The sequence below is a fragment of the Etheostoma cragini genome, chromosome 7, assembly GCF_013103735.1.
Source record: "Etheostoma cragini isolate CJK2018 chromosome 7, CSU_Ecrag_1.0, whole genome shotgun sequence".
Classification (NCBI taxonomy): Eukaryota; Metazoa; Chordata; class Actinopteri; order Perciformes; family Percidae; genus Etheostoma; species Etheostoma cragini.
This window is the reverse complement of record NC_048413.1, coordinates 19,198,390-19,218,752: the sequence shown is the minus strand read 5'-3', so window position 1 is coordinate 19,218,752 and position 20,363 is coordinate 19,198,390. Positions and strand designations below refer to the sequence as shown.

At 40.2% G+C, this 20,363-nt stretch overlaps 1 protein-coding gene and 1 long non-coding RNA gene across 10 annotated transcripts in view; one reads left to right on the top strand and one right to left on the bottom strand.

Annotated features, from left to right (window-relative positions):
• Nucleotides 1-9,154, top strand: part of kif5aa (kinesin family member 5A, a) — a 19,577-nt gene extending 10,423 nt beyond the window's left edge. The window contains exons 14-29 of one of the 9 annotated variants that reach the window (XM_034876120.1): nt 354-560; nt 1,179-1,325; nt 1,492-1,680; nt 1,837-1,954; nt 2,089-2,150; nt 2,684-2,790; nt 3,034-3,135; nt 3,282-3,342; nt 3,545-3,616; nt 4,094-4,198; nt 4,732-5,008; nt 5,165-5,339; nt 5,707-5,786; nt 5,997-6,036; nt 6,139-6,221; nt 6,531-9,154. In XM_034876120.1, the coding sequence (XP_034732011.1) occupies nt 354-560; nt 1,179-1,325; nt 1,492-1,680; nt 1,837-1,954; nt 2,089-2,150; nt 2,684-2,790; nt 3,034-3,135; nt 3,282-3,342; nt 3,545-3,616; nt 4,094-4,198; nt 4,732-5,008; nt 5,165-5,339; nt 5,707-5,786; nt 5,997-6,036; nt 6,139-6,214 (1,818 nt within the window). In that variant the 3' untranslated portion in view covers nt 6,215-6,221; nt 6,531-9,154. Of the gene's footprint in view, nt 1-353; nt 561-1,178; nt 1,326-1,491; nt 1,681-1,836; nt 1,955-2,088; nt 2,151-2,683; nt 2,791-3,033; nt 3,136-3,281; nt 3,343-3,544; nt 3,617-4,093; nt 4,199-4,731; nt 5,009-5,164; nt 5,340-5,706; nt 5,787-5,993; nt 6,037-6,135; nt 6,222-6,530 lie in introns of all 9 variants that reach the window. The other 8 variants (XM_034876118.1, XM_034876116.1, XM_034876119.1 and 5 more) reach the window with 8 other exon arrangements.
• The window catches only part of LOC117947355, a 15,485-nt gene extending 3,881 nt beyond the window's left edge, over nt 1-11,604 (bottom strand). Inside the window, exon 1 of the long non-coding RNA XR_004657216.1 lies at nt 11,538-11,604. This is a non-coding gene — a long non-coding RNA (uncharacterized LOC117947355). The remainder of the gene's footprint in view (nt 1-11,537) is intronic.
• Between the last annotated feature and the right edge of the window lie 8,759 nt (nt 11,605-20,363).

The window sequence follows — 20,363 nt, the reverse complement described above, 5'->3', positions numbered from 1 at the left end:
TCCCCTCCCTTCTGTGCTTCTGCTCACTAACCCCACCCCCCCAACCCCCACCCCCAAATCCTTCTTGTCGGTTATTGGCATGAACGCAGGAAAATTGTTTGTGTATGCTATGTGGTGCAGGTGGACACGTTTCGTTTTTGTTGCCATTTGTAGACCCTGGGCTGTCTACAGAGACCCTTTTTTTTTACAGTGTGTTCTGGGGACAGGCAGCTTGTGGATAGTGAGGAGATGTTTGCTGTATGTGACAACTAATGTTGTAGCCTAAAACATGCGTGACATCGCTTAGAGCCCCTTTAAAACAAAGCATCAGCATTGAAACAGCCCCTGAAGAATTAAGTGGCTGTTTCCTCCAGCTCCTAGCCTCATCCAAGGGTGATGGGGACAAGGTCCAGGCTGAACTCGGCAGGCTTCAGGTGGAGAGCGACTGCGCCAAGGCTGAGGTGAAGGAGGTGCTGCAGGCTCTGGAGGAGCTTGCTATCAACTATGACCAGAAGAGCCAGGAGGTGGAGGAGAAGGGCCTGCAGAACCAGCTGCTGGCTGACCAACTGTCCCAGAAAATGGTACGTTGTGAGATTGGCTGACGGAGAGCTAAAATCAAAGAAAGGAGTTGAAACAGAAGGACACTTGCTTGCTTGCTGCAAGAGTCAAGCACCTGTAACAGTGAGCGGAAATACTGCAGGAATTACATGACAGTCAAGTACTGGAGGAGAAGTGTTAGAGACTTTTTTACATAAAGCTTAGCTGTAGAGGACTGAAAAGAAATGGATTTTTGCAATGCAGTACTGTTTCTCAAATGGTTGTCAATTTCTTCTCCATGTGGCTTAACTGCTATAACACCGTATAATTCTGCATTCACATTTAAAGGACCTATAGGTGAAGCTGGCAACCTAATCATTTGAAATGAAATCCTCACATGAAAGCCTTTCTGTTCAGGCACAAGTTTTAGATGTTCTCCAAAAACAGTTATGACTAAAACTAAAAGCTTGAAACTGCAACAGTGCCTCTGTCCTATTTGGGCTAACCTTACTTTTATGTATTTTACACATGAAGGTATCCTGATGTCTCGATCTAGATGTACCATAAACCTTTCTCTGGTGATATGTGGTCTCTGGGTGCTTTCTGTTGGAAACTGGTTGTGCTTCCCTGGTCCTGACTGATTTTCTCTTTTTCTCTTACAGGCCAGTCTGATGGAGCTGGAGGCGGAGTTGTCTCGTATGCAGGAAGTGAGCGGGCAGCAGAGGAAACGCATTGCCGACGTCCTCAACGGTCTGATGAGGGACCTCAGTGAGTTCAGCACCATCGTAGGCAACGGGGAGATCAAGCTGGTGAGTTGTCTTTAAGGGTAAACAGAGGTTTAAATGTACTGTACATTTACTGTAGGTACAGTACATATAGTGTGTTGAGTTGAGTTGAGTTGAGTTTCTTGTTAATCTCGACTGGAGAAGAAAGCATCGAAGAGAAAACAATCACCCTCTTTTCCACAATCCTCAGCCGGTGGAGATTAGCGGCGCGATTGAAGAAGAGTTCACGGTGGCTCGCCTCTACATCAGCAAGATCAAGTCAGAGGTGAAGAGCATGGTGAAGCGCTGCCGCCAGCTGGAGAACATGCAGCTGGAGTGCCACCGCAAGATGGAGGAAACCGGGAGGGAGCTCTCCTCATGCCAGCTCCTCATCTCCCAGGTGAGGGATGAAGGGAGTGGGACAGGATGTCAGGGGAGAGATGCAGTGGAGGAAAGCCTGCGTGAAATAATCAAATATTGTAGTTTGTTGTGAATGGGTTTTTATGGCTTTTTTTATTTGTATTTCCTGTGTGTGCGTTTGTTTGTGTTTGTACAGCATGAAGCTAAGATCCGCTCGCTGACAGAGTACATGCAGAGCGTGGAGCAGAAGAAGAGGCTGCTGGAGGAGAGCCACGACTCCCTGAGCGAAGAGCTGGCCAAGCTGCAAGACCAGGGTAACCTGCATAGCGCACGTATACACACACACAAAATATTAACTACAGAATTACTGTTCAAGCAAAAGGAAATTGGATGGTTATTAGGTTGTTCCTCTGTGGTGAATGCTTTCTTTCTCTTTTTCTTCTTACAGATAACTCCCTGCTTGAGGAGAAGGATGGAGAGAAGGGTGAGACTGAGGATGGAAATGTGAAGGTAAGAAAACGATATAAGGCAATTGTTTTGTGCCCCGCAAAAACCTTAGTAAACTGATTCACTGATTTTTACCTAATTAATTTAAATTGTGACACAGGCATCTTTTCCACCCAGACTATAATACAAACAAGGTATTTATTGTAAATATCTAACTCCTTTGTGCCATTTCACGCCCGTATTTTAGTTCCTGTAGGGGGCTAAGTGCAGGGTTTATGAGGGTAACTTTAAAAATGTATTTCAATACAATTTCTTATTATCTATTTAAAAATGTGGTCAGTTCCATAATCTAATACCACAGTGTTACTTTCCATTACTTTTTTTGGAGTCCCTCAATGCCAAATATGGGCATGACTTGCACTGTACTGTAAAGCTGTTCCCGTTTTCTGCTTTATTTTACAAAATAGCATTACAATTGGCAACTATTAGTCATAGTTTCACTCAAGACCAGAGTGGTGTTGTGTGAGACTCATAAATGTTGTTGCTAAAGCATGCATCTCTGAAATCGTTGTGCCTTTTGCTCTTTTCATTTGCAGAAGGTTTCCCGTCAGCAGGAGTCTCACCGTGGCCTCCATCACCAGCAGCTGGCCCGCCTGCGGGATGAGATCAATGAGAAGCAGAGGATCATTGACGAGCTCACTGAGTCTGTGACCATCTTAATTAGTTCTTTCTATTTACACATAGATACCAGAGATGTGATAATTTAACATTATTATTTTTTTTATGATATTTTGATTATTTACAATATGACATAGAATGTTTTCATACTGCGGACACCAAGGTTTACCAACTATTATCTGTTGAATAAAACAGGTTTGCTGTTCATTCAACTCTTTCTTATCTCTTTTATCTGCCCAACATGTGTGCTGTTGTTTCCCACCTCCAGTCGTAACTCCAAGCTGGAGCTGGAGCTGGCTCATGTTCGCGCTGACTTTGAACGCCTGAAGAGTCAGGACAACACCAAGAGTGAGCGTCTGGAGGAGCTCTCGTAAGTATTGTTGAGGTCCATTTGAGTAAAGAATTGATACAGTCCACTGTCTCTTCTTTATAATTCCAGCAGAGGGCACTCAAAAAAAACATTGATACACAGAAATATTGTGTTATTAGTAATGATGGTTTTGCTGTTTCTGTCAGATTCCTGCATGAGCGCCATGAGCAGACTAAACAGGACTTGAAGGGTCTGGAGGAGACTGTCGTGAGTAAAATATACACCACTGTCTATGTAACTCTGTCTCTTCTGAAACATTGTCCCTTGTTGTCTCTTTGTCTCTCTCTTTCCTTACACCTTAGAGTCTTAACTTACCTAAGTCTGCTATCTTTTCTTTTGAATTACCTTTCACTAACATCTTGTACATGCAGAATTGTTTTCCTAACCTGCTCTCCATCTGTCTGTCCAGGCCCGCGAACTCCAGACCCTCCACAACCTGCGCAAGCTGTTCGTTCAAGACCTCACGTCGCGGGTTAAAAAAGTAAGCAGCTCAAAGATGATAATATTACGTGATGTTAAGGAGTCTGTGTAGTAAATTCCCATTGATAAACTTGAGAATACCAACAATATCCTCCATTCTTGTAATCCCCTTGACTTTTTGGTATTGGGAAGTTCCCCTTTTGGATAGACTAGTGGATTAAAGATCCAACAGAAAAGCCTTGCAAGGAGTTAGTATGTTACTATGCTAAATACTGGGTGAATAGCTGTTCTAAAAGGGGCTTGTTTGGCACATTTAACCATGTATTGATGACAGATACGGCGGAAGGTTTTAAACCACAATTACTCAAAAGTGAGTTTGAAAGGTATTCTCATGGTAATCTGCTGTAATTATAAAGTCTTCTGTCAGCCCGCGACAGGTGTTACCAGCATTTTCTGCCACTGGACACTACAAAACCTCTTTCTCCACCTTGCTTACTATTTGTTTACTCACCTTTGTGCTTAACTTTACTCTCTGCAGAGTTCCGAAATGGAGCCTGATGATAGCGGGGGGTCTTGCACCCAGAAGCAGAAGATTTCCTTTCTTGAGAATAACCTGGACCAACTTACAAAGGTTCACAAACAGGTGAGAAATACACAGAGAGGATGAAAGGAACTATAACTTTTTTGTGACGGAAACACAGTTCCTGTTAAGACTAGGAGACTGATATTCTAATTTTACGAGATGAAGTAATTCTGGGGGATAATTTGCCTGCTAGTTGCCAGAAATGTACACCCAGGAGTCAGACCTCAGTGGGTTCATAACAGATTTTTATTTTCAGTTTTTTAATGTATTGCTATATTGAACAGACTTTAAGTAAAGGAGTATATTCAAAAATCACAAATATCTTGTAATGTAAACACATTGTGCCCTCTAAATTCTGCCCTCAATGTCTTTTTATTTGTAACTGGTGTGATGGAAGTGACTAACTAAATGATATTGCATCACATTACTGTAATTGCATACCTTTTTATGGATTTGTAATTCTTGAAGCATTTTAAACAGGAACTGAATTAGCTTCTTAAGTTGTAAGTGCCATACTTGGCTACATGTTTTCACTCCTTCCTCTTCCTCTTTTTTCTCTTCTTTCTTCACACTGATTATTTTTTTTAATTTAGATTCCAATTTTCCCACCCTGTGTCATTTCTCACCCCTCCCTCTGTCTCTCTCCCTTCCAGCTGGTACGTGACAATGCAGATCTGCGTTGTGAGCTTCCAAAGTTGGAGAAACGTCTTCGGTCTACTGCTGAGAGAGTTAAGGCCCTGGAGACTGCACTGAGAGATGCCAAAGAAGGCGCAATGATGGACCGCCGCCGCTACCAGCAGGAGGTCGACCGCATCAAGGATGCCATGAGGGCAAAAAGCGCCCTGAGGCGCCCCCATGCAGCACAGATCGGTACAGCACTGAGCTTGATCATTTGATTTATTGATTGTATTGGTATTTTCCTAAATGAAATGTCTGAAATGCAAGAAATTTTAGACTGACTTTCTGTCTCTTCTTTAATCCAGTTTTATTATTATTGTATCCTATATCACATTACTACCCTGACAGCTAAGCCAGTGAGACCAAAGCAGCTGCCCGTCTGCTCTCCCACCAACCCGTTCTACACTTACATCCGTGCCACTGAACAGGCCAATACCTACAGCAACGCCCTCTTCCAGGGCAACGTGACACAGCCGAGCGCTGCCAGCTCAAACTGCAACCCAAACTCTGTCCAGAGTAACACGTGAGTTTAAATCCTTCCTTCTACCATTTCAGGCCACAGATTGCATGGCTTAAGTAAGATCTGTGACATACAGTATGTCAGATGACAGAGTTCAGGAAGAGTCAGCACTAGTCTTCTAAAAACAGAGCATCCTGTGGTTTTGGTACTGAGTGGTTGTTCATCCAAGCATGGACATTCATTATAGCCTACAGCTGGCAGGCTATTCTCTTTGATATTACGTATTGCTTAAACATTGTGTTCCTTTTTACTCTATGGACCTTCTGATTTTTCAAATAGCTTGATCAGGCAAGTCTCCCTAACTTGTACTGTCTAATGCTGTGCTTATATTTGTTTTTGTTTTCTGTTCCCTCTGTGATGTTTTACACAGAGTTTCCACAGCGCTGGGCTACAGAGCAGGCAGATATACTGGAGACATACTGGAGTCCTTCCCACTCAACATTGACAACGGTAATAACAACACGTATCTGTATCCAAACTGATGTTCACATGCATGTATACATGCGTGCACATGTACACAGAGTTTGGCATCAAATCAGTTAGAGTATGAGATGTTTATTGTCAGCAGCTCTGTGTTCTTTATACAGTCTTTATTATATTATAGGTATATTGATCATCTTTATCAAGATAGGAATTAATCTATTGTTTTATTTCCAGCAGGTAACAGTATCAGTGAAACGAGAGACATCAATGATAACAGGTGAGGCTGCCAGTTACACTAAGTTTACAGTAAAACAACAGCAAATAGAATTACGACAGGATTACGATGCTGAGTGTTGTGTTTGTTTATCTGTATCAGAAGTGATGTTTACTGTGGCAGCGAGGTGGATGATTCAAACAGGCACTACATCATTCAGCAGGAGACCGCCGCAAGTTAATGCCATGGTAATTAACAAAGTACACAGTCAGACACACACACATGCACGCACGCACACACACACACACTAAAATCTTCTTCCATACAGATAGACATTAACAACGAGTCATCTGCATTTTAATTTACATTTTAGACAAGTGTCTGTCCTTCAATTTCTTTTAGTACATTATAAAAATCAACTCACAGTTTACACACAGAAATTAATAAGGTGGAAAAAGCCATTGCTATGGTCCTTTTAATAAGAAACATCTTATAGAACAATCAACGTATTTCTGTATTTCTCCAAACGATGACTTCCTTTTATTGTCTCTTTCCAGAAGATGACCAAACACTGTACCCGTCCAGGGACCCTCTCCTTCCATCTGCATGCAGCCTGTCTCCCCCGTCCCTCCACTGCATTACTGATGAAGATGATGATGAAGATCTGTAGCCCTGTAGTCTTCAAACTAGATGAAGCCCCTCCAACTCCTTTGGTGACCACTATCTACCTTAGGTTTGGGGTCCAGTCCCTTCCAGTTCAGTCAGTAGAGGAAGTAAATTAGACCAGAATTCGTTTTTTTTAAATACAGAACTTTACTTAATCAACTCATTGATCTCTCTGCCAATCAATTTGTCACCAGATATCACTGATGCTGATTACCTCCTGAGGGGGTTGAGCTGAAAAGGGACTTACTCCATCCCTGATGACTTAGTACACATATGTTGTAAATAATAGTGCTGTATACTTCAGTAGAGGTTTTTGACCAGCAACTGTTCCAGCCTCCACATCTTCTTAAGGGCAACATGTGAATGACATACTGTAGGCAGATGTGACCTTTTTCTCTGTCGTAAATAGGAGTGTAGTGTGTAACGCCAGCTTGTAACAGAAGACCCACACTCTGCATGCATGTCGCTCAGCAGGTTAGCTTTCAAATCTTTGCATGTGTCCTGATTCCAGTCAGGGGCTGGTATGCTTTGAGTGTAGAGTCTGATATACTTCGACAGATGTCACACACACAGAGAGAGAGAGAGAGAGAGAGAGAGAGAGAGAAAGAGAGAAAGAGAGAAAGAGAGACAGAGAGAGAGAGAGAGAGAGAGATTTTCCGATCCTATTTTAAAGTTAAACTGGTCTGTTGTGTTAATGTGACTCAAACACAGGTATAACAACAAAAACACATCACAAGTGGACATAAGGAGAAACGTGTCAGGGAAACCCAGTCTGTGTCAAGGAAACCTTTTGTTGTTGCTTTGATACTGTGATGTTGCAGCTGTATGATGCCATTGTATATTTCAGGTAATATTACGCACTTCCATTTATTGTTGATCCCACCCTGCATTGCGCCAACACCTTGTAAGTCTTCATATTGAGCCTTGACAAGAGCTGACTTCTCATGATCAAACTAACACGTCTGCATACATTTGTAAGTACTACCTCTAGAGCTACTCATTATACACTTATTACACTATACTAACATCCTCTTAGATGTTGAATAAGAGCTGATCTTAAAGTTTCTAGAGAAAGATGCAACTTTAGTAAATCATTAGCTGTAAGTAGATTTAAAAGCTCTTATCAGAGCAGTAGTTATATTCTTCTGAAGTTCATTTATACACAGATTCGTCGTCAAACATTACAGAGAATCAGGGCTGGGCTGAAAACATGCTAGCAAAAACATTCTAGTGCAGGACCAGAAAGTTTGGGTTTATCACGTAAAGTGAGATCAAGGTATACTACATGGATTTTCAAATATATAAATATATTTATTCCTGGTGCTTGATGCATTGTCCTATTTGGTACCTAGTAAGGCTGAAATTATAATGTGTGCATCCTTTGTCTCCTAATGTAAAGTCAGACTATGTATTGTCTAAACAATGTTTATACTATATGGATGTATTTTTAGTGATTCAACAGCTTTTTAAACAGACCCATCAACAGTCTGAAGATTAGGGAGTGTCTACAAGCGAGCCCCCAGCTGAGCAGCCACCAGTCTGGGATGGTCAGACTTGTTGTCAAGGCGTGCTGTTATTCTTCTGTCAGAAATCCTGACCAGCCAATCAGGATAGAAGATTGCAACATGTCTCTGGTGGGTGGCAAACATATGGATGTGTTTGGACTGAGCTGAGTCACTGAAATAAAGGACAGATAAGAACAGAAGCATGTAGCTCTTAAAGGAAACGTGCTTTACAACCAAACAGCTTTTAAAAAACAAAATCTTTTACATTGAAAAACATTTCTCTATGCTAAGTTAAGTGTATTACATGGCATAACTGGACTATTTAGCCCAAATAGGACCTGAGTATGTAAATTGTCTAATACATAACAGCCTAATTTATGACAGCACCGCTCTGTGTCATGCTCTATGCTCATAAACAACATCTCAGGGCTTCATATTCACAATCACAGCCGCCAAGAGCCATCACCACTGTCTTCTTCATGTGAGTACTGATGAAAAATCAGTTCAGCGGGTATTCTTCGAGGCTTAGCAGAAAAATGGGATGATAAATCTACAGAAATAACAACATCTTATACACAGTGTCTCCATTCTAGCAAATGAAATCTGAAATTAAAAAAATACTTCTGGTCAGACCCTACTGTGTGTGTCCAAGCAAACCCTCTATTTGACATCATGTTTCAAGTATAATTAAATCCAAAGGAGGGGCAGGATTTGTATTATATTGCCACCTGCTGTCCAACTGTCTTATTACATATCTAAAATACATGTGCTATATATTGTTAATCTTGTAAGTAAAATAGCTTGCCATGACATAGTAAAATGCAAAAGAAATGCACACACTAATTTCGGTCAAAGAAATGTTTGTTTTATTTATTTCTGTATGCCTATACTGTAGCGTCAACATGATTATGTGAAGAATCACAGTTCTGTATATATAGACTCATCACTATGCTGTATTGTATGTGAATCATTGTGTTGTGGTAAAAAGTTCAATAAACTTTAGAAAGGAAGGAGGATGTTGTAGGGAATCATTTGGGTCCAAAGATATTCACTGTCCCACACTGATCATTGCTCCATCTAGTGGATTGAAAAGTAAATTGTATGGACACAGATTTGATTGAATGAAAAGCCCCTTTATTGGATGACTCTCCACATCAGCATATCTTCTCTGAGAAGAAGCAGCTGCCTTTTAACCCAACCTCAGAAGGAATAAAGGTATACCAAGGGATGCATCCATGCCCACCAAAAGACTACTCCCTTTTCTCCATTTAGAGTTAGCAAAACGCACATGCTCCTCTTTAGAATACTTATACTTCAGTTTATACCAATTGTTGATGTATTGTTTACCCAATTGACTGAAACTCCCCTGTAAATTTTGATTTAATTGCTATCAGTCACTGCTGGTGAGTTGCATGTACTGCATGTTGGATGCTCTCTGTTGTTATTGCAACCTCCGAGCCAAACAGGAAATTAATTTTCAAACATTGTTATGAAACGGACCTTGGCAAAAAATTCTGACATGAAAAGCAAGTTATCTGTTGATGCTGGGAAATCCAAATGAAATGGAGAACAGAATTAAGCAAGTGTCATCAGTGCATTACAGATACTGTTTATCATGCAGGACAACCAAAACCATCCTGTAAGGAGATGTCAACGGGATGATCATCATCATCTTATGCCGGGGAAACGCCTCATCATGTCATCACCAACCTAGCTTCCTCTATAATGGTTTACTTACTGGACAGGTAATGTTGAGACTTTAACATGGATTGCATATTTTATATCAATAGACAGTTTGTTTATCAAACAAATTCATTATTTAATTATTATGTCATCCCATAAAAAGAAGAGTGGGAATTAAAAGCCCTGTAAATAAGAGACTGTTACATTAAACCCAGTGATCACTGTATGCATGTATTATTATTATGATTACTATTATTATTATTATTATTATTATCATTATATATATATGATAATAATTCTCTATATGAACATTGTCATTGCCCTAATTTCTTAAAATTGTTTTGAAATGATACAAATCTCATTCTGCAAAGGAAATTCCTTTGTGTCTCTTATATAATAATAAGCTGTTTTTCATCCTTCCCACGAGAAAGGAAGCAGTGATGTAAACAGCAGCAGCAGCATGTGACACATCATCATACTGCGGTGTGTGTGTGTGTGTGTGTGTGTGTGTGAGAGAGAGACAGAGAGATGCCGCTGCATGTCCTTATAGTAACACAAATTACATTCATAAGGGGAAAAAAAACAAAAAAAGTGCAGAGGTTTTTCTCAGGCGTCTCTTATGTTGTCATTTAAACAAATTCAAGATCATGCTGTTACACATGAGACATCCATCTAAACTGTTATCTTTCGACCAACTTTAGGGATGTAGAGTTTAAAAGTTTCTGCTTTATGAGTACATACAAATCTTTTCCTTTTTAACCTGACTTTTCCTTAATTGTTTAAATTATCAATGGCAATCCACTCTCCTTGTGTATTGGCTCTGAATATGTCATCCTCCTTTTGTGTGCTATAAATATGGTTTAATTTGACACAGCAGGAAGAGAATAAAGCTTCAGGTGGTGAATACAGGACCAATATTCAGATAGAGAACATACAATTTTGGTAAATAAAGATTTCCCTTTCAGTTCATCTAGGTAAATCTAGGTAGGTGTGTCGTGCAACGTCACATTTGGTTGAGTGAGTGAGTGAGTAGTATGATCAAGTGAACGCGATTCTCAATGTTACAGAAATGCATTTTCTCCCAGTTTGGTTTCATTCACTGCTGAACATTGACTTGCACTCACTCAGCGCCCATTGATTTCCGCTCCCTGCTGCGCGCTCCCGCTGCCAGGTGGAATCAGACACTGGAGACTCATCGGCACCAGGAGGACGCTGCACTGCCTACCCTAACAACAGGGCTTGAGAGGACACCCTCCACACCTCCAGGTGGACACACAGACGCAGCTTGAAACCTTCGGTAGCTGACTGCGCTGCAGCAGCATGTTCCTGCTGTAGGCGAAACACACTCTGGACATGAGGAACGTGACGCAAGGTAGAGAGCTCGCTCATTCATTAAGTTAGTTAATTATGCACTTATAATGGTTGGCCTGTGACATTATAAAAGGGATATAAGCTTAAAATGCTAAATGACAGACAAAGTTGCTTAACTAAAGCTTGTTTGTGTGTAAAGTTGGCACAGTGACTAATTGACGTCGCATTATAGTGTCAAGCTGACCTAACACTTTGTCCTTAAGTTGTAGCCTACTAATTAAGATTTTATTGCAGGACGAAACCGATTTGAAGTTACAAATCATAATTTGGTTGATTCATACTGTCATGTGTTGTCTTCTCTGCGTAGTCTTCAAGAACTTTTTTTTTCTTTTATTAGACTGACAGTTGATAGACATGACAGGGGTAGTGAGATGGAGGGATGACACGCAGCAAAGGTCGGATCCGAACCCGGGCCGGTGCAGAACTTAGCCAACATGGGGCAATCGCTCTTGGTGAGCTGGTGGACGCCCCAGTTTTCAGGAACGTTAGTGGCTAAAACCCCAGTGCTGGGCGTAAATGTGCACACATAACAAAATAAAGAGGCATATACTGTAGTATTTATTTATTTTCACAGTACTGAAACTGAAGCTGCACAAGCCTCCATTATAAATATGCTGCAGTGTGTTATTAATGGAGAGCCCATATCTTGCCTGATTATGAGTAAGGGCCATCTTCTATCACTTCAAATCAATCTGATCTCAGCTGCTGGATTAACTATTTTGGTTTTAAAATGTTTTTTGATCAATATGCTGGATATATTTTCAATCCGATAACATAATATGGTGCTGCACAGCTAAAGGCTATCATGTCGCACAACTTTGTTACACTGTATCATCAATAAGTCTGTATGCCAAAGGGTATGTAATAATGGCTAATTTGCAGTATGTCCTTTTTTTAAACACCCATCAGCACCAAAAGAATTGTGTTTTACTCCAATAGAGGATAAATTAATCCATGCATATATCATTTTAATGATAAGCCAACCAGTCAGTTACATAAATGTAAGACTGATGATGTGATGACACACACACACACACACACACACAAACACACGCAACACAGCTTGCTCAGGGGTCACTTTTCTGAATAAAAATTAGCAAGATTGAAAATCTGACTCCTTTATAAAGGGTGGATATTTGATATTTGATAATTATGACGTTTTTTGTCTCTCTTTAGTTATGCCAAAACACTTTATGTCATGAAGATAATTTTGGTTTGAGATGAATGAGGACATGATGATTTGCAAAAACAGAATTGCAACACTCAATTTAGAAACTATTAACTCATTTAACTACAACCAGCACCAGTAATTTGTATTTTTAATTCAATTTTGATAGAGTTCTTTTCTACATAGATATCATAATCACTTTAAAATGAAAGAGACAACTAGTCATGGAACAAATAGTGAGTGATAGTTGAAAAAACTGAGTGAAAATGAAGAGTTTTTGTTTTAGCTTTACAAATATGAAGAATTGATTTACTTCTTTTAGACTAAAAATGTAATATACAAATAGTTAAATTGAACATGTTTGTAATCGTACCTATACATTTTAGTACATCACTTTGGAAACTTGTGGTGGACATTTCTCATTATCATTATTAAAGCCATAACCGCTCTCTGTGTTGGACCTAATGTTCAATGTTCCTCCTGTGTGACCTGAACTCCTTGGCTTCATTCCAGTAACCAGCTGTTACTGTCTGTCTGTCTGTGAGGCTGCTTCTTCTCTGCTGTGTGGGCGAGGTTATAAATAAGAAGCTGGAGGTTTTTGCGTGTGTGTGTGTTGTTTAACCAGCTGCTGGCGAGGTTTGTCTCCTCTTGAGAGCAGGTGTACCCGCTGGCCTCTAGATGCTGTTCTCGGGCCTGTTTTAAGAATCCCTCCCAATACACACACACACACACACACACACTTTGATTGGTGATGTCCAGATATGAGTGATATCACAGGGTTGTAGTTTGTGCTTTTTTCTGAGACACCAGATTCAAAAAAACATTCTGATGACCTCCAGAAGTCTCCAGTGGTTTGGGAGTTTGGGCAAATTGCCTCTGTAGTGATTGCTGGGAAGTTTACTAACAATAGCAGAGAGAAAGCTTGAGAATCTACATTTTGAGGTGCTATTTTTGATTTTTATTATCCCCTTAGATAAATTATAGCCTTTGTGTGTGTGTGTGTGTGTGTGTGTGTGTGTGTGTGTGTGTGGGCATGAGAAAGTGCCCTCAACTTTGCAGGGCAGACCACCAGCAGAGACAATAACATATACATAATTTATACATTGTACATGTTGACAGCTTGATATCCACAGTGTATCACAGGACCATACTTTATCACGTAAAGTATAGTTAATGTTTGGTTTGTTTTTTTGATGATAAGATTGACCTCAGAAGTTTTTATCCAAACTCGTCAAATGTGCTTGCAGTGCATGTTGTCACAGATTTTGAGAATGATGTTAATATAGTTAATTGTTTTCATACATAGCCATACAAAAAAATAGAGACACAGAAAAACAATATAAAAGAAGAAAAAAAAGTAACATAAAATCAACAGAGAAAATTAAAAATGTAGTGTTCTAGTACTTTTCAATAGGTATCTTAGTAGAGACATGACGTTTACCTCTAAGTAGGGTATTGATTTTCTCCAATACCAGAGAAGTTAGCAAATCTCTAACCCAGTGTCTGAAAGGTGTCGGATGATTTTCAAAAGAATATTACTTCTTTCAAGATGTTTAGCAAAGGCTATTGGGAGTGCCCGTTGTCACACTAGTTTTACCATCTTGTTTATTCAGTCAAGTCAGACTTTTGTGAGAGCAAGATGAACTGTGCCTCACTACACCTCCATTGTCTTTGAGTAGTGCTTTTTAGCAACGCTCAGCGTGGCTCTAGGGATGGTTTTGGTCTTATAGACTGTTAGTCTATACCCCACAGTGGTCTAGACTGAAATATCTTAAAATCTACTGAAGAGATTGCTATGACATTTTGTACACGCATTCATGAATTCCAGAGGAGGAATTTGGTTTAACTGTTGGTTGAATAGACAAAATTGTAATTGATCCAAAATTTGGTTTATGACCAATACAATACTAATGACGTTCCCATCAGCCTAAGCTGCAAAGTATCTTACAAAGCTGCTAGCATGGCTTAACGTCTTGTTTATTTACAGAAACCATAGGAAAATGCACCACAGGAAAATGAGACTCCGTTCTTCCGCTGCAATTTGCTAGTGAAATGTCTTTTTGAAAGTTTCTCCAGACCTGCTGTGACTTGACATTCAAGGCCAGGGTTGCATGTGAATCATCTGGGTGTCATAATACTAGAACAAGCTTAATGATTGTGCACTTAATGAGTTAAACATAAATCCATAAGGCTTTGCCAACAGGCTAGAATTTGGTCAAGACTGTGGACTGACTACATTCTTGGTCATTAAAGGTGCTCTAAGCGATGTTTGGTGACGTTACTTCTTGCTGACGTTAGAAGCATTTTAAAACAAAACGAGACGCTTGTCCCTCCCTCCTCCTCATCCCGGCCCCTCCCCTCCCTTCTGTGGTTCTGTGCAATAACCCCCCCACCCCCAAATCCTTCCTGTCCGTTATTGGCTGGAACGCTGGAACACTGTTTGTAAATCCTTCGTGGTGCACGTGGGCACAGTTTATTTTTGTTGCCGTTTGAAGACCCTGGGCTGTCTACAGAGACATGTTTTTTTTTGCAGTGTGTTCTGGGGACAGGCAGCTCGCAGATAGTGAGGAGATGTTTGCTGGATGTGACAACAAATGTTCTAGCCTAAAGCACCCATGACATCTCTTAGAGCACATTTAATGTACTGTAGCATGTTATAGGAATATCAATCAGAAGAGGAATGTCTTGACTGTCTGTCTTCTTTTTTCATTTAATCAATTTAGGTTGTTTCTATTCTCATTACTCAATGTCCCAGTTTCCTGTCATGCCTGCCCGTCTATATTGTTTGTCCATCCGGCTACTGTAGGCGTCATATTTCAGTCAGACACATTAACAGTTACACATATCTCTGTGAAAACAATATGTTTGAAATAAATCCAGCCAGCCTTGCAGTTCATTCAGAGTGACCCAAACAGCTTATGGTGATTAATGACCAGCAGGGTCAGCTCCAGAGGAGGCTGTGAGAGGTTATACAGTTAGGCCAAAATAGACGCCTCTCCTTCACTCCCCCACTTGGTAGATTTGTCTCCCTCAACCCTGAGCTGTCACTGTAAAGTAAGTGCCTGGATCTTTGGGGTCAGTTTGTTAAAAGACCCAGACTGTTGGAGGTTTTTGGTAGCCTACTGTTGTGCCCACTGCATTGATGTGGTATAATAATAGCACCCAGTGGAATACTGAACAGTTTTGTATGTCACATGGTTGTAACAACCATAATGATGACATTCCTGTCTGCACCTTTGCAACGTGAGTCAACACATGTAATCTATAGGGTCTTCAGTAGCTCACTTATTGTGTTACTGTACTAAACTGAAGTTGAATTTGCCTGTTTGGAGTAAGAAAACTGCATGAAGCCTGAAAGGAAGTGAGGTGGGATAAGCAGGTGGTGATCACCACAGCCGAGTGTTGAAGTGTTCAGACACCTGTAAGTCAAGTTGAACACATACCAAAATATGCGTCTTTTTTTAAGCTTAATTCAACCCAATTTGCCCTTTGACGTTCTCCAGCTGGTTCACTTCCAAACCTTGTATGTTTTTCTATAATAATTTTTGGTCCAATAAGCGGATGATTGGTCCACCAAGCTTGCCCACACTTTACCTGTTTCCAACTCTCACAACTTGGACAAGATGGTGGATTTTGAGAGTCTCAGTGGTGAAGGCACAACATGATTTTAAAATTGCAACAAAGACACAACAGAAAAGTTCAGCTTATGATGAGTTTTAGAAAGAAATTTTACCGTCAACCTAAATATAGAGATATGTTTTTGGAGCCAGCATCTAGTGGTTATTACTGGTAATGCATCTTGCTATTTGGATTGACATTAAAATAACCAACTGTGGTGGTTGCTGCTTGGGTGAAAGTCAATGTGGATGTAGCAGTGCAAAAGAAGTGCACTTCTGCAGCAGAGAAACCAAGGGGTTTTTCAGTTTTTTCTTGTCCACTGACCACTGATTACAGGACTGAAGGTTTTCAGATCGATTAAGGGCCAAATTCTTTCCACATTGTTTGTACTTTTTTCTCCACATGGTTTGACAATCACTGCACCCTGATACTGTATTTGACTTTTCACTCAGTAATCCGACTAGGGATTAACCGACATGGATTTGTTAGTGCTGAATTTTTCATCAACCTCAGCCAATTGCTTCTAAAAATGCAAATTGTATGAATTTCCTGTGTAGCCCAGCTTTCACTCCTGCCTGCTCCCTGGAGGAAATGCATCCCAGGCTATGTTAACTGCTTTACAAAATGGTAATGAGGTGCTAGCTGCCTAAGCCAGGGTTCAGGACGATGCATGCTTGAAGTGCTGAGGATGCTGGAGGCAAAAATAGAAGGCCAAAGCATGAGGTGCATTTGTTTCCATCACTGGTTGGGATTAGCTGCTTCTAAACACTCTGTTCCATTAAGGCTATTGTAACAAGTACTGGTACTCATGGACATGCACACACCTTTAAAACCTCTCTGACACTCTTACATTGACAGCGCTGCTTCCAAATACAGTAAAGCCAGTGTCACATCCAGAGCGGCAGGCTTGTTTTATTGTGTTTTTAAATCTCTGGTTAATGGTGCACAGACATTCACAGTGGGGATAAATAAATGCCAGATACAAACCAAACACTACATGCAACTACTTATTATGTTATGTTTTATCCTATGTGAGATGTCAGATAATTATACTTAAAAATTCAGGCTTCCAACATTTTTAACCCTTTTAGTGCAGTGAGAGTGAAATTTCTGACACGTAAAGCAAATTATTTAAGACTAAGATAGTAAATCTTTCGGGAATTTTCTTTTAATTAGCAAATTGTTCTTGATTTCATAGTCAAATCTAGCTGCAGTGTTTGTACTGTTCCAACTGAGTAGTGCAAACCGTGCAGCTACAGTGCAGTTAGCATGCACTGTTTTGGAGAAATTTGTAACCCTGAACTAAAGATATGTGGATGCAGCACCAATGTGAAAAGCAACATATAGTAGCTATTTCATTTTTATTTCAGCAGTGATCTTTATCTGAACCTCACATGTCCTCTCTCTATGAGTGTGTCACAGTGAAGCGGTTGTCATCCTCTGCTAGGGTGAACAGTGAATTTCTAAGGACACACACACACACACACTGACACCAGATTTCATGGATTTATTTTTATTAAATGTTTATTTTCAACCAGGACAGAAGGTTCGGTGCAGATTGTAATTCACAATGACAACCTGACAAAGAAGCAAAACAGTAGGGGCAGAGATTTGGGATTAAGTTAAATCCGGTTTATAATATGTATGAAATGGAGTGAGGGGAGTGAGTAAGAAGGGGATTGAGAGAGAGAGAGAGCGATGAGGACAAGGACGACAAGGCCTTGGCCGCAACCAGTCAAATCAACAGCTTCTCTCCTCTGGCGAGGACATGCTCGCTCTGCTCAAGCCTAATAACACTGACATCATGTCACGCACGCACGCACTCATGCATGCACGCACGCACGCACGTATGCAATGTTTCTCTTTCTTACCCATGCTTCCTTGCCACTTTTTCCTCATGTTCTCCCTCTCTTTCCCCTTTTTGTGTCCCTTTGTGGATTTTGCACATTAGCCTTGTCACCCAGTGGAATCAGTGCATTAACAGCCTGGAGGAGCGCCATAGAGGGGGGGGGGGGGGCTCCAGTATGTGACAACAACAACATACATGGTTTTCCTCTGGCTTGTTCTCAACCGCAGAAGTCAAGGCAGAGGGCACGCTACTCTCAAATACATTATGATGAATAGGTTGTTCACTTGCCAGCTTACAAGCAACTGATATTTATTATGATTATATAGTTTCAGCACCCATTAGTGCAGAAACAATTAGTTGATTAATTAATTAAAATATTTTTATATTTAACAACATGAGCCAAGATTGTCAAATGCATGAGTGTTAAACACAAGCAGCCATAAATAAACTAAATATTATACAGTATTTCCTAACACATGATGATTGTCAGTATGTCCCTATTTTGTGTTACATGCTAATTCTATTGTTTTGAGTATGTAATGTGTTCAAACTGGAAAAGTATCAAATTAAAGCACAGTTGAAGATGTCAGCATACTTCATTTGCTTTAAGTGTGCTGTTGAAGGAAAATATTATCCCACAGTAAATGCACAAAGAAAATGGAAGAGGAACAGTATACTTAAAGCTGCAGTACTGTACAACAAATTGCAAATGTTGGTAAAAAACTTATTTTCTTGCTGTTTCTTTGTGGTTTTCACAGTTGCAGTAACGGCAAGAATACTGCAGTGTACCATGACAATGAATATATGTAGACTGTTGGTAGGCATTATAGAATTGGGAAACAGATTAAAGCTGCTCTTTTCAACAATTTAATTAAAACAATTAACAGTTAACAGTGAACCTAGATTGCTTGCTTGTGAAAGGGGACGGTCAAGCAACTCAGAGAAAGCCTTGAGTAGTGCTTTAGCATCTCTCAGCTCATTGTTTTAGTTTTCCTGCGTGTAACTTTACAGTTTTGATTCACTCTCATTACTCTCATAGCTTTGTTTTCAGCAGCAGGTGACTATACTGTATACTGTAACGTCAAACAAAGTTTTCATCTAGCTGGTGAACATAGTAGAGGATTTAGCAGCTGAAGAGCCAAATAATTCCCTCAGGAGTTGGTGGAGATCAAAAGCAGAGCTAAAAGGAGAGTGAATATTACACTTAACACCCACCAGGTGGCCAGAAACACGACTCCAGATGAATGCAAATGTAGCTGTTGGGTCAGAGAGAGAGAAAGAGAGAGTGACCTCACTATCAATCTTTGTCTCCACTTTGACATGACCCGGTCAAACATGCAGAGACGAGATATTCTTGCTACTGTCTCACTGCAGCTTCAGTTAGCGTGATGTTTAACCCAATAGAACCCCCTTACCGGTTTGAAGACTTTTTCTCCCCCTCTTCACCTTTCCTCGTCCAGCCACTCCCTTTTCTGTCTCTTCAGTTGGAATACTTTCCTGATGTTTTTATTGTTTGTGCTGTACTTGTATGTAAGCGGTTTGTGAATAATATGATGTTTTGTAAGGACATACTGTATTTTGAATTATATAGTAATTTTGTTCCTGGCAGATACATCTCTTCTCACTTTTTTGATTGCTCTCATTATCAGATCCCATCACTTAGTTTGCCTTCACAATTGTCTTGTGACATGGAGAATGAAGCAGTTGGTGGATGGTGGTTTTGCTACCACAGTGACAGCGTTGAGCATATCAAACAATTTGTAACTGTGGCGTTGTAGCCGCCGCGTTCGCCCTCTGGGAAGCTGATTGATTCCCTCCTGATGTTCTATTTGTTCATGTTGATTAGCTGGCCGATACAGACGGGCAAAAGAGATCCAAAATGGGACACTGAAGGAACTTTCTGCAGGTTTTTATGGGGAATCACAATGGTTCAGAGGTACAGACTGGTAATGAATGAATGAATTTTATGCAAGTTTTATACTGTATGACATTGTATTATTATGCTTTAGTTATGATTCTTGTTCTAAAAATGCCAAATACTTTTCCTTTCGCTATTTTTTGCAATCTCTGGAACATCAGATGGGAATCAATCGGTTTCCCAGTGTCCACTTAGTGAGAGCTTGACTCTAGTGCATGCACATTTTTTTAGTCTCACCTCTAATGCAGCCTAACCAACCAACATCAGCTAATCAGCTTTAATGATGTGTGGTTTAATCATCTCTGTTTTCAGCAAACAAACACAAATATATGTTATTGAGTGGAAAAGTGTAAAGAAAAGTTTAGCTGGATGTTTAATTTAGGTGTTTTTTTCTCATTTTCTTAATTTCCCTTCAATTTGACATGAACACACACTCAAACTTCTTTTTGTCATTTTTTTCACAGGATATTACATCAATTTACATGAATTCCACCATACGCACTGCATGCCTAACCTCAACCCTTACCCTACAATTTGATGATTAACCTTGTGGGCACCAGTTTTTTGTATTCATAATGTGACAGTTTGACCAGATTTACATCTCCACAATGT